The sequence below is a fragment of the Kockiozyma suomiensis genome (genome assembly GCF_038497685.1).
Source record: "Kockiozyma suomiensis strain NRRL Y-17356 unplaced genomic scaffold V2V93scaffold_3, whole genome shotgun sequence".
Taxonomy (NCBI): Eukaryota; Fungi; Ascomycota; class Lipomycetes; order Lipomycetales; family Lipomycetaceae; genus Kockiozyma; species Kockiozyma suomiensis.
The window spans coordinates 994,973-1,007,405 of NW_027117666.1; the positions used below are offsets into that span (position 1 = coordinate 994,973).

The window sequence follows — 12,433 nt, forward strand, 5'->3', positions numbered from 1 at the left end:
GTTGATCGTAGAGAATTACAAACTCGCTATTTCATCGGTTACTTTGAGGAATAACAATCCGACGTGCGGGGTCAGGAGCAATAGACAACTTGCTGTTCGCCCGCCCGGAATCGCATGCACTTCGCACAAACTTCATCGACCGGTCATGACTTCATAATATTGAGGAACAAGTGCTTGGTCTAAGTAGCGTTGCTACTGACTTTAACAAGAAGACGCAGATATAAGCATGGACTGTAAACTAGATCATGCATACTCTTTTACGACACCCAATTCATGCTTTCCGTGCTGGCTAACTTAAAAATATACAAACGTAACCATGAGTCCGATAAAGCTATATATTACCTCCCAAAAAATAAGACAATAGCAAAGAAGGAAAAAAAAAAAAGAGAGATAGAATTTGGAAATAGACTGCGAATCAAAGCGCGCAGATGCTGCAGTTGAGAACGTAGCAATTGAGAACGTAGCAATTGAGAACATAGCAATTTTCTAAACCGTTCTCGTTTCTTTGGCGATTGCTACAGTAATCTGCAATACCATCAAAATTCCGTTCGCGTGTCGCACTAAAAGAGGGGCAACTTTAATTCTCGATCCCAGACAATGATCTTTCTCTGAATGCGGACAAATTTCGCACACTCTTCCACGCCGCCCTAAATCTGAACTCAACATCACTATCTTCGTTGACATCCTCATACTCTCAAACAGTTATTCCGTATTAATCTATTTACGACAAGTAGCTGCTGCTTTTTATTTTTTATTGTTCGTGGTGTTTTTTGACTGTGGTGTTTTTTTGACTAAAACGAGTTACATTGGTAAATCCTACTTGGCTCAAAGACCGGTTCATAAACGACAAACGACGGACTGATCCGACAAAAGCTAATACTCCTCCAATAGGTCCAAAATTAGGGAATCTGCTCTACTCCAGGCTTTTCATCTACTCCAGTTTCCATAGCAACACTAAATTCGATCTCGACCCGATCGCCGAACTTGCCTCCAATTTCTTCTAGTGTAAGTCCTGCAGTCTCAGGACACAAGAAATAGATACCAATAGTCAATGGCACCAGAGCAGCAACAAACACCATGTAGTACTTCCATCCAATGGTCTTGAAAGCCAGCGAAGCAGGTGCGGTAGTCCAGATTGACGTGATGAAAAAAGCAAAAAATGAAATAGATGCTCCTTTGCTTCGCAAATATGTGGGCCATATCTCAATACCATATACAGCACAAGTACACTCAAGAGTACCAGTATACCAAACAGCAAATAGGAAGTACATAGCCACTGCAGCTTGCACACCTGCTTTGTTTTCACCAGATAGGTAATATTTTTCTAGCGCTGCTTCTATAGACAAGAGAACAGCAGAACCAATACCGCCAGCAACTATTTACAATCAAAAAATTAGTAAAGAAACTATCATCTAAAGACTCTAGTCAAACAACATACGTAGCAGTTTAACTCGACCAATTTTATCGATTAGGTAGATGTTCACAAAACATCCAATAAAAAGACAGGTCGTCCATACAAGACTGAGGCCTAGCTGGAGAATTGTGCCATATCCAAGATTTCCAAAGAGGGTAGGCGTCAAATTTGCCAACACTGTACTTCCAGTAGCTAGTCCCATAGTCCAATTCAAGAGCGAGCAGATGAGTCGTCGCCGTAAAGCTGGTGTGCTCACAATGTGCAGATAGCTTGTTGGAAATGATCTTTCAGCCTCGACCTGGGCGACAATCTGCACCAATTCTGCGTGGGCTACCAGGCCGTCAGGGTCGTCATCAGTTCTGTGGATGCGCTCCAAAATCTCTCTTGCGCGATCTTTTTGATTCTTTTCCACCAGCCAACGAGGTGATTCTGGAAGAAAAAAAAGACTAACAAACAGAGAAAGTGCAGCTATGGTTGAAATCACAAAGTTGAGACGCCACTGATACGACTTTTTAACAAATTGAAATCCAAATGCTGCTGATGACGATATTACATATCCTAGAGTAATACCGTTGCCTTGCAGTCCAACAAGAAGACCACGCGTATGGGCAGGCGCGATCTCACTCATATATACTGGAGTATTGCTTATAATCATTCCGCAGCCTAACCCAGCAATATAACGTGCAACCAGGAACATTGCAATATGAACAGAGCCAGCCTGAAGTGCTCCACCAAGAATAAGAATTGCGGCTCCGGTACCTGTCGCTATACGTCGCCCCCAGTAGTTGGAAATATAAGACTGTACTACACAACCAACAAGAGCAAAGCCAAAGAACCTAATGACAATACATATTAGATCTTACTCTCTGTGAACATCATTTGACCAGAAGATTTCCTACCCAGAAACAATGGCATCCGTAATGGAAGTTGCATTATCTCCACTCAAGAATTTCGTCAAAAAAGTAGTTTGAGCAAAAGATCCAGAAATCACATTATTCATGTATCCGTAGTTAAAACTAGCAATGCCAGCAGTCAGAATGAGCTGATCAAGTTAGTAAGCAAAGCCTCTAGGTGAAAAGCAAGTACTCCTTACCAAAACATTCAGCAAGCTCGTGCGCCGATGTACAGCAGGTGAATCTTGAGTCATTTTGCTTTGCCTTATGTCTGATATTTTGAAATTGACATCTACACTTTATTCAGACGTCGGCAGGTCTTATATCAATGCTTCTAGAGCTGATTAAGATGAGCTCACTGTACTATCAATGACTGACTTCAAAAAAAAACGAGCAATAAATTATTAAATTCGGACTGAATCTGTGAGCTACTTTCCCCGCATTTAAAGAAAGGTACCTTTTTTGCAGTTATAAAGTTTAAGCGCTGGCTCCCAGGAGCGCCCTTTGCTCGACGTTGCACAGAAATAAGTTCAAAGTTTCGCATACCCCTCACGGAGCGAATTTGACAGATTTGTCTTTTGAATCTCCTTATTAGGACTTGATACTTTTTTCGACGTACTGGATTTCACTATACTTGGAACCACGCCTGGGCTCCCCTCTTTCATCTTTTCTTGTCTTCCGAAGAGAGGCCGCACGAAGTTAATCCGCGACCTCGGATAATGCCTACCCCGCCTAAAGAAACAATACCCTCAGTTGTTCCGATTAGGCGCACGAAATTAACCAGTTCAAATGACCAATCCTCTCTACAAATTTACCATTAAAAAGTGTAGTTAACTAGCATCAGCAATCCACAGCCTACATCGTTAACATTATACTACTCTCCGCCATTTCAAAATGTCAACTATGAAGGCATACAAGCTGGTTGAATGGGGTCAACCAGGACAGTATGTGTCGGTTCCAAAACCGGTACCAGGTCCTTTTGATGTGCTCGTTCGTGTCAAGGCAGTTGGTCTCTGCCGTTCGGATTTGGATCAGATGGAAAGTGAGCCTGGATCAGAGCCATATGCTGCAGCAATAGAGCCAAACTACATTCTTGGTCATGAAACTGCAGGCGTGGTAGAAGAGAAAGGCTCATATGTGACCGATCTTGAGATTGGTGAAGGAGTTGCAATTCATCATATGCGCCACTGTGGAACCTGCGAATTTTGTGAGAGTGGAATTGAACAGCACTGTGAATATTACAAGCGCGGTAACATTGGCATGACAAGAGGAACTGGATTCGATGGTGGTCTGGCAGAATTCGTTGTCGTACCCCGCACGGAATTAGTTTCGATCGGAAACGGAGATCCCATTTTGTATGCCCCGCTTACGGATGCCGGAGTAACAGCATATGCCGGAATAAAAAATTTTATTCCTCAGCTTCGCCCTGGAAATTCAGTCGCTGTTATAGGAATTGGGGGATTAGGAGCTTATGCTGTGCAATTTTTAAAGATTCTATCACCAGCCCGTATTATTGCTGTTGATAACGCTGATTTCAGACTGAAGACGGCAACGGAACTTGGCGCAGATGCAGAAGTGTTATCCGATTCTTACGCAGAATTAGCTATTAGAAATGCTACAAACGGAAGAGGAGTAGAAGCTGTTATCGATTTTGTTGGAAGCGACCAGACTCTGCGTCTTGCTGCAGATGTGATAAGACCTCAGGGTTATATATCAGTTGTGGGTATGCAAGGAGGTAGTGTTCAACTAGGATGGAGTCTTATGGCTACAAGCTCCAAGTTTGCTCTGTCATTAGGGAGCACTCGGAAGGATCTTCGAGAAGTTTGTCAGCTTGCAACCGACGGAAAATTAAAAATTGATATTGATCCATTTTCATTTGATCAAATTCCTTTGGCGTACGAGAAATTGAAAAAAGGAGAATTGAAAGGTCGCGCCGTCATTGTCATGTCTTAGTACTATTGTTGTCTTAGTAAATCTAGATATCAGTAATTATTTTTATATTACAAATGCCTATAAAATTTTAGCGAAATACGATTAATTTTTTTAATGTCTGTCCTTGAGCTCAGCTTTTAGCACTCGTGTGCACAGCAGGCAGTAGAGTCAGCGTCAAGCGCTAGAGTACCTCGTCTCAATTTTTGGCGACTACAATGTCTGCATGATTTCATCACGATAGTAAAGCAATATGGCTCACCTAATTTTAGCATTCATTTTCTATTTAGTTTATTTAGTTCTTACAAGTGGGTGGGTGAGTGATTTTAGGCTTAGAAGACGTCTATACGCAGTTAAGCTGTCGTTTCAACATCCACACATTTTTGTAAACTTGGATCACGAACACTCATACTGCAATTATCACAATTCAAATGCAAAACAGAGGAAAAGTGATAGATTGTATTCTCTTTAATCTCTAGCGACTTTGGTAATCAGAATAATTGAGTTTATTTAGCCCCTAGAACTCACTACCTAGCTATGCCTCTGGAGCTTTATGACATTGTCTGGCCGTATACGTTGATTATAGACTATATGTGGACACAATACAGCCTCTATCTAAATTACTCAACAACTACCTAATTTGTTAATTGTTTTCATTAGATTGATCATGCGCTTCTAGGTCAATTTACAAGTATTTTTCGACTATTAAGAACGTTTTGGCCGACGGAACGCTTAGCTTCAATTAAGTTACCACTACAAGTTCCGCTTTTAGGCATTTACCACATATTATTTAAAAATAAAAAGCTGTAAGCAGCATTTAGGATAGTGGGCTGGTACAAAGTTGTTTTGCGCATTATCGTGTTATCAGTCTGCGATGTTGGCAGTCCATTGCCCGAAGCATCGACAGCACCGCAATATAGCACTTTCTGAAATTGCACCAGCAGATTGCTGTGAATACTTAATTGACAGAAACAGATCTTTAAGCACGTATATCTTTTTTGGAGTAGACGCATACAGGCTCTAAGACTTAGCACTACAGACAAGCCGCTGCAACTGTAATACCAGCACTAGATGCTATCTGGATGTAGCATATGTTGTATCTCAGAGTTATATCTGAAAGCTGCAGCACAGTATCTGATTAAAAATGGCAGTGGTGAATTCTTGATATATATATATGTATATTGCAGTTTTGACTTTTTATGCAATTCTTTGTGACTTTTGTATCTTATTATGAATCTCAGTATTTTGTGAAAATTAAAATTAAGACTCCATGAAGATTTTTTTTAGTGATTTCCTACTTTTTTCTTTTTTTTTGTTTCGTCGTACGAGGATAACTGGGACCATTTGTCAAGACCGAGTTGAATATGGTCAATAAACTTGGATTATCATCGTCACCATCGTAGCTCTTACAACTACTTGCACCATTTGGTATATAAAATCCAATCTACAATATACCACTTAAACATGCCACAAAATCAATTGTAGCTATTCTCAGATACTCGTATAGAGAAAATCTAGAGCAATATCGAGAACTCCAGGATCCGTAAACAAAACCAAAAATATTGCCATTCTGAAGTAGAAGATAACTAACTTCTCCGGAGCAGCTGAACAATATATACTAATTGACACCATAGATGCACGGAGATATTACTGAAGGCGTTAAGTGTTAGCCGTGCTAAATGCGGCACTATACTATTATATTTTTGAGATTTTAGTTTTAGATAGTTCAGCAATTTACCCTGAGGGTTGAGGTCTGCATTTATCTATGAATAACCAATTAAATAGAAGTTCAATTTTCGTTAAAGCTTTGTGAATTATTTGAGACTGACAGTTAGTTTACGATGCAGGAGTTGATTTCATGTAATAATAAATATGTAATGATTTTGATCTCAAGAGTAGACAATGAGGTTGCAGTAGTCTGTTTAGCATAGAAAATGGTCTAACTACCAAAAACACCTTCTGTATCCTCATTCTGAGCCCAGATTTTCTGTAGGTGCATTCGCGCAATTCGCCATCCATCTGCAGTACGCTTGAACTCGAAATGATAGTGACCTCCAAAGGCGTGGTGCTCACGTGGCTTACTGGTGTCCTTAGTAGCAGCAAACCACAGATAGCATCTTGCTTTAGCGGCATCACCTTCCACAGTGAACTCAAAATTTGTCATCGAGTGCTGAAGACCTTGAAAACGATCTTCCGCCCCTCCCGCAGCAGCAGAAATCTTTTCAGGGCCGATAATATCTCCCCATTTTTCAAAGCACATTACTCCATCAGAAGTAAAGCAAGATCCAAATTCGTCCCATTTGCGGTCATCAGCAGAGTTGCAGTACTTATTTAGAACACTTTGGAGCGCATCTTTATCTTCAAGAAGCTGAAGACGCTTCTGCAGCGACTCAATAGTAGTCTGAGTAGCCATTTGCTTGACTAATTGCGATAAGACTATGACAACCAAGGGTAGAGAACTGTAAGTGAACTTGCAAGCTGCTGGCGGTCTTATGAGAGTCACGAACTGAATTTAGCCAATTAAGGTGATGTCTTTATATCAATTCGTTCGCCCCTTAATCACGGAAAAACTTCGGCAAGATGCCATTAGTAGCGCAAGATTTGCATCAGATAGCGTAGAAACTATTCTCCCGGCAAGACTGCTGATAACTGCAAAAAGAGATCCGGGTATGGAGGTGGAGTAGGGTGCGGGGTAAACTGCGCAATCAAACTGACTGCATGCGACTTGAGCAAAACCGTGTCGGACCGGACACCCTATCCCTATTTGTTAAGGTGGTGTAATAACTGATACTAGAGGGGAAACGATCGCTACGCCGATCGTCATAATCAATCTCCTTGAACTCGCGAATAGAAGGTAATCTACGAACCGTTCAGTCGGGCAATGTAGATTCACTAGAAGCAAGTTAATATAAAATATTCGCTTTCAGTCAGGTTTGCGACATTTTGCCTGTCTAAACATTCCGTTTCTGTCTAGCGGCTCATCTTTTCGAATGTCGCAAGCTGCATTGCGTTGAGTATCCGGAGCAAGAAAGATTAGAGTTGAAGTACCCCGCTTTTAAAGTATCAAGTTGCCGAGCCGGTACATGGTGCGGCGCAGGTACAAGGTGACTGCTTAAATCGTATTGCATATTGCAGCGCACGCTACAAATGGGTATTATTTCATCCAAACGAGGATCGCACAGAACCAAACTAAGAAAGAACAACAGAGTTCAAATAACAAAGAAAAAGAAATATGACAAACAAGAGAGCACGTATGACAAAGAAAACAACTATTAGAGCCGATTTTCGTCTTTCTTATTGAATAACTGATTACGAAAAATGCGGGTTATCTCGATAGCTAGCTATTATGGCAATGATGGCAGGTTCAGCCAGTCAAATCACATATTCTATCTTTTTCACAGTAAATCATCGATAAGTTTGCAGAATGCTATGATTTATTTTAGTCTACAGTAAATACAGTAGACAGTATCCAATATTTTATGCGTCCAGATATTTTCACTCGCTAGTGGGAACAATTCCAAACCCGCTTAGCTCGGGTACTTCGAGTCCAGAGGCATATTTAACACCATAACGAACGTGATCCAAAGTGTCCTTCGGGATGAAGACGTCCTTCTCTTTACCATACACTTCGGACCAGTGGTCCAAAAACCCTTTAGCTGTTTCTTCGTGCGAGTGGCCTGGGAAGGTTGCCAAAGTCATGCGTGCGGATCGACCAGCCCCCGTTGCAAAGCATTCCCCGCTCACCGGGCATTCTTCAGAACAAAGGGCCACCACCATTGGGGCGCACTTTTTGGTCTCAAAGAAGGTGCGGGTGATCATTTTGGACCCTTCCGATAAATCTCCCATTCGAGACGCACCCGACGGCAATATACAGTTGATTAGAATGCCCTTGGTGATAGAGAATCGTCCAAGATCGCGGGTGACGGCAAACATAGCACCTTTTGAAGCAGCATAAGCACAATCTCCACCAGCTCCAAACCCAATGATTGCGTCTGAAGCAATGTTTACAATCCGGCCGTAATTTTGCTTCTCCATAACCTTCCAAACAGCACTTGTCATGTATTGGGAACCGAGAACTGCAATTTCAATGACGCGCATGAACGACTCACCATCCAGATCCGCATGGGAACTAGGTTTGCCTGAGATCCCTGCATTGTTAACAAGAATATCAACTCGACCAAATTCAGCTACAGTTTTTTCAACTAGCTTGATTGTATCAGACTTCACAGAGACATCGTGGCCGTCAGCAATAGCAATACCGCCGTTCTGAATGATTTCATCGGCAACGGCCTGCGCACGAGCCGGAGTGCCCGCCTGCCCTTCGAGCGTTCCGCCATAATCGTTAATAACAACTTTAGCCCCCTCTGCCGCAAGGAGAAGAGCGTATTCTCGGCCGAGGCCTCCGCCGGCTCCAGTGACGATGGCAACGCGTCCTTTGACTGACATGATGTAATAGCCTCTTGCGGTAAGTAGACAAGGTTCACAGAGAGAGAGTACCTGGGAGTGTGAGAAAGTGACTATAGGAAAGAGTTATATAGATCCGCTTTTGATTGCTCATAAATATATAGACCGATGATTGCCCGTCTGCTACAGTGTCCGATCGTGGAAAGGAAAGGGTGGGGGCGAGCGTCAATCAACTTCGGATCGCGACGGCTCTCCGCTTTTCAAGCTCGGTGGTAATAGATCGGCTACGCTGCTTCCGCTTTGCTCTTTTTGTCTAAGAAGCGCTAGATATTTAGAAGCCACCAGAAGGTTTTTACAATCGATTAGCGGGCAATTAGTGGTCAATGACTGTTAGTTCCTGGGCGGGGTATTAAGGTTCATTAAGTTCCTGCGCTTCTCCAGTCTCCGCATTTCGGCCGAGTATTGATTGTTATCAGTCCGGGAGCGCGAGTAGTAGTTCTTGTATTATTATAAGCCATTATGCCCTTGTCAAAGTTGCTGCTTCTCCCTTATCCTCTGTCACTATCTTTTTGCAATCTCATCGTTGAACATGTCTTTTGAAGGTCGCATTTATACTGTTACCGGCGCCGCATCTGGTATAGGTCAAGCAGTCTCTATTCGTCTTGCCCAACTAGGTGTCGCTGGTCTTGCTCTGAGCGATCTAAATGTTCGAGGTCTGGAAGAGACTAAAAAAAGATGTATGCCACCGCGAATATCTTTACTTGTCTCAATTTGAAGGTTGTCTAACGATAGCTGCTTCTAGGCTCCAAGTATGGCACCAAAGTAACCATCACTAAGGTTGATGCTAGTGACAATGACCAGATTGTTGACTGGATCGAGGAAACTGCTAAAGAATTTGGACGTCTTGACGGCGCCGCTAACGTGGCTGGTATTGCAGGAGGTGACGGCGAAACAACCTGTGCGACTATTGTAAGCTTTCTTGACCTAATTTGGCGCATGATTAAAAAATAACCAATTTGATAGAAAACAGAAGACTGGGACAAGATGCTCAATGTTAATCTTAAGGGAGTCATGTTTTGTATGAGAGCTCAGCTTCCTCATCTTCAAGCTGGGGGGGCTATTGTAAATGTTTCCAGCACATCAGGACTGCGTGGTCTTCCCCACAATGCAGCTTACGCCACCAGTAAGTTTGGTGTTATTGGACTTACCGAATCTGCCGCCGGTGAATTTGGTCGCCAAGGTATTCGTGTGAATGCTTTGCTCCCGTAAGTAAAACAATATCGCCTCCCACACCTTGTATATGACAATTTACTGATTTTTCAAAGCGGACCTATCGACACACCCATTTTCCGCGACGGTGAAGCAAAAGGCCTTTTTAGTTCTGAAAGAACTAGCGCGGCGACGTGCCTCGGCCGTATGGGTAAACCTGAAGAAGTTGCGAAAGTGTTATGTTTCCTTCTTTCAGACGATGCTTCTTATGTGACCGGAGGTATGCTTGCTTAATCCTTATTTGATTTTGCTCCCGTTCATATACACTAACTTAATTTTAGCGCACTGGACTGTTGATGGAGGCTACAGTGCCTGCTAGACTGTGAAATGGGATCTATTTCTTTGATGATAGGCTTCAACTATGCCAGAAGTGAACAACGCGAAGGTGAGGAGATATTCTTACTAGATATTCTTGCTTTACCAGTTTACCCGGACGACTTGTTCAAATATAAAGACTATTTAAAATGATGTCACTTTGTAGATTTGACGCAAATCACCTTACTCATTGACGACGAGATGGATTGATCAGGAGCTAGCGTTCGTAAATTTCAGTCCATAACAGAACAGACCTGAATCGTCAGCTTACCTACAATCTGACTGAAAAAATAATTTACTAACTAATCAGCTTTAGAATTTCTGGTAAGAAAGCCACAACCTCCAGTCGGCAGTATTAATTGTGACGACTTCCGCGCAAGTGATTCGAGATCACAACCTCTAACCTCCCTTAACCTGTCCAGATTTAGTATTCACTAATTCATAATTGTGCGACTTGAAATCTGATGTAGTTAGTATTTAAGGGGGGATTGTTAAGCCAGCAGTGCGCATATGTAGATGAAGCTTAAAGGCATGTAGGCATTTCTGTTGTTTCGCTATATTTTCGCTGTAAAACCGGTTGGTATACAGAGTTCGTTGGGTACTTTCCACTAGTTAGCGGCTAAGGTTTTAGTTTAAGTTAGACTCCGTTGATGTGGCTCGGTAGGCAACTGATCCGAATTAGTGCGTCGTACCACATGCCCCGCTCTATAGCTTAATGATGATGATTTCAAAATCCATTCCTTCAGTATTGCGGGGTTACACTAAGAGCTAAATTAGATACTAAAATTTTCCCGAAGTGGAGCCGCAATAATAAGGAACAAGATATCTAGCAGTATGAACTTGAATAGCTGTCATTTAGTTCCACGTCTCCGGAGGTGCAGACGTAAAAAACGACATTTCTATTTAAGCGTGCCTACTTCCCGTTTATAAAAGTAATACTATCTTTATACTATAACAGACTGCAAACTTTTTAAGAGATCTTGATACAAAATGCCGCTGGAAATCTCTCTTAAAGGTCAGGTTGGACTTGTCACAGGAGCTGGAACTCCATATGGAATTGGCAGATCGCTGGTAATTAAATTGGCTCAAGCAGGGGCAGAGGTCGTATACGCCTGTGATCTAAATACTGCCCATTTTGATGCCTTGGAAAAAGACGTGAAGGCCATAGGTAGTAATTGTATTGTTAAAGGAGTTCTTCTTGATGTCTCTTCAGAAGAGCAAACGGTGGCCTTGCTGAAGAAGATTGTGAAGACGCATGGACGATTTGATTTCTACTTCGCAAATGCAGGATTTGCAAATTACAGGTAACCGCAGTTAAATGTTTTGAACTAACAAAAAGATGCTAATATTATTACGATCTCAGAAATTTGAATGATCTTAAAGGGGAACACTGGGACCGTGCTATTTCAGTTATGACTACTTCGTGTTTTTATGCAGTGAAATATGGTGGACAGGCAATGGCAGTTACCTCGACAGTGAAGCCTAAGTCTGGGGGTAATATTATACTCACGTCATCCTGTGCTGCCTTTTTGGGAGCATATGCTGATATTGCATATAGTAAGTCTTCACACCTTCTGCTGGTGTAATAGCGTCTAATAAGGGTGTTGTGTTTTAGCCGCGGCGAAAAAGGCAGTTAATGCCATAGTGGAAGCTGGGTCTGTTCAACTTTCTACAAGTAATATCCGAGTGAATGGATTTGCCCCCGGTTTTACTCGTACCAGTATTTTGACTAGCTCAAAGAAAGCGGAAGACGGCACCGAATATAAATTGAAAGAAACTGCAAAAGAAATTCAGAGCAACCACGAATGGTTTTTTGAAAGAGCGGGACTAAGAGTTAAGCCTGAATACTACTACAACCGTTTGCAGGAAGCAGACGAAATGGCAGATATTGGTGTATTTCTTGCAAGTGATCTTTCAGTTTCAATTAATGGCCAGGTTATTCTTGCAGATAGTGGTTTTACTGCAGCCGCGACGAAAGAGGCTTGTACTGGACCTGTTCCTCCCATAACTCCTTTGGAATTGAAGTAGTAGGGGTTTAGTTTGATCACTGTTTACTTGAATGTTAATTCTATTTATATGTATATGAAATTTTGCCAACTATATATAATATAGATGGGTTTAGTAGGGTTTAGTAGGGTTTAGTAGGGTTTAGTAGGGTTTAGTAGGGTTTAGTAGGGTTTAGTAGGGTTTAGTAGGGTTTAGTAGGGTT

The 12,433-nt window shown here is 42.0% G+C and overlaps 6 protein-coding genes across 6 annotated transcripts; 3 read left to right on the top strand and 3 right to left on the bottom strand.

Annotated features, from left to right (window-relative positions):
- Positions 1–764: 764 nt before the first annotated feature.
- Positions 765–2,810, bottom strand: V2V93DRAFT_366037 (general substrate transporter). The gene is made up of 4 exons (XM_066909221.1): positions 2,508–2,810; positions 2,314–2,456; positions 1,439–2,250; positions 765–1,375 (listed from the first exon to the last, which is right to left on the bottom strand). Exons 1-4 carry the CDS (start codon positions 2,559–2,561, stop codon positions 900–902), a joined length of 1,485 nt encoding a protein of 494 aa, XP_066767649.1. The 5' UTR covers positions 2,562–2,810; the 3' UTR covers positions 765–899.
- A 16-nt stretch (positions 2,811–2,826) lies between these two features.
- Positions 2,827–4,432, top strand: V2V93DRAFT_366039 (chaperonin 10-like protein). Its single transcript, XM_066909222.1, has one exon. The coding sequence runs from the start codon at positions 3,202–3,204 to the stop codon at positions 4,258–4,260; it is 1,059 nt and encodes a 352-aa protein (XP_066767650.1). The 5' UTR covers positions 2,827–3,201; the 3' UTR covers positions 4,261–4,432.
- A 1,743-nt stretch (positions 4,433–6,175) lies between these two features.
- On the bottom strand, positions 6,176–6,649 carry V2V93DRAFT_378882 (uncharacterized protein; the record flags this gene model as incomplete). Its single annotated transcript, XM_066911982.1, has 1 exon — positions 6,176–6,649. One exon carries the CDS (start codon positions 6,647–6,649, stop codon positions 6,176–6,178), a length of 474 nt encoding a protein of 157 aa, XP_066767651.1.
- A 1,082-nt stretch (positions 6,650–7,731) lies between these two features.
- On the bottom strand, positions 7,732–8,682 carry V2V93DRAFT_321661 (uncharacterized protein; the record flags this gene model as incomplete). The annotated part of the gene is made up of 1 exon (XM_066907368.1): positions 7,732–8,682. The coding sequence occupies one exon, from the start codon at positions 8,680–8,682 to the stop codon at positions 7,732–7,734; it is 951 nt and encodes a 316-aa protein (XP_066767652.1).
- Positions 8,683–9,229: 547 nt separating this feature from the next.
- V2V93DRAFT_357575 (short chain dehydrogenase reductase) lies at positions 9,230–10,228 on the top strand (the record flags this gene model as incomplete). Its single annotated transcript, XM_066908034.1, has 5 exons — positions 9,230–9,377; positions 9,443–9,609; positions 9,664–9,905; positions 9,966–10,129; positions 10,191–10,228. The coding sequence occupies 5 exons, from the start codon at positions 9,230–9,232 to the stop codon at positions 10,226–10,228; spliced, it is 759 nt and encodes a 252-aa protein (XP_066767653.1).
- Positions 10,229–11,076: 848 nt separating this feature from the next.
- On the top strand, positions 11,077–12,411 carry V2V93DRAFT_403977 (uncharacterized protein). Its single transcript, XM_066912635.1, has 3 exons — positions 11,077–11,528; positions 11,588–11,781; positions 11,840–12,411. Exons 1-3 carry the CDS (start codon positions 11,215–11,217, stop codon positions 12,250–12,252), a joined length of 921 nt encoding a protein of 306 aa, XP_066767654.1. The 5' UTR covers positions 11,077–11,214; the 3' UTR covers positions 12,253–12,411.
- Positions 12,412–12,433: the final 22 nt, after the last annotated feature.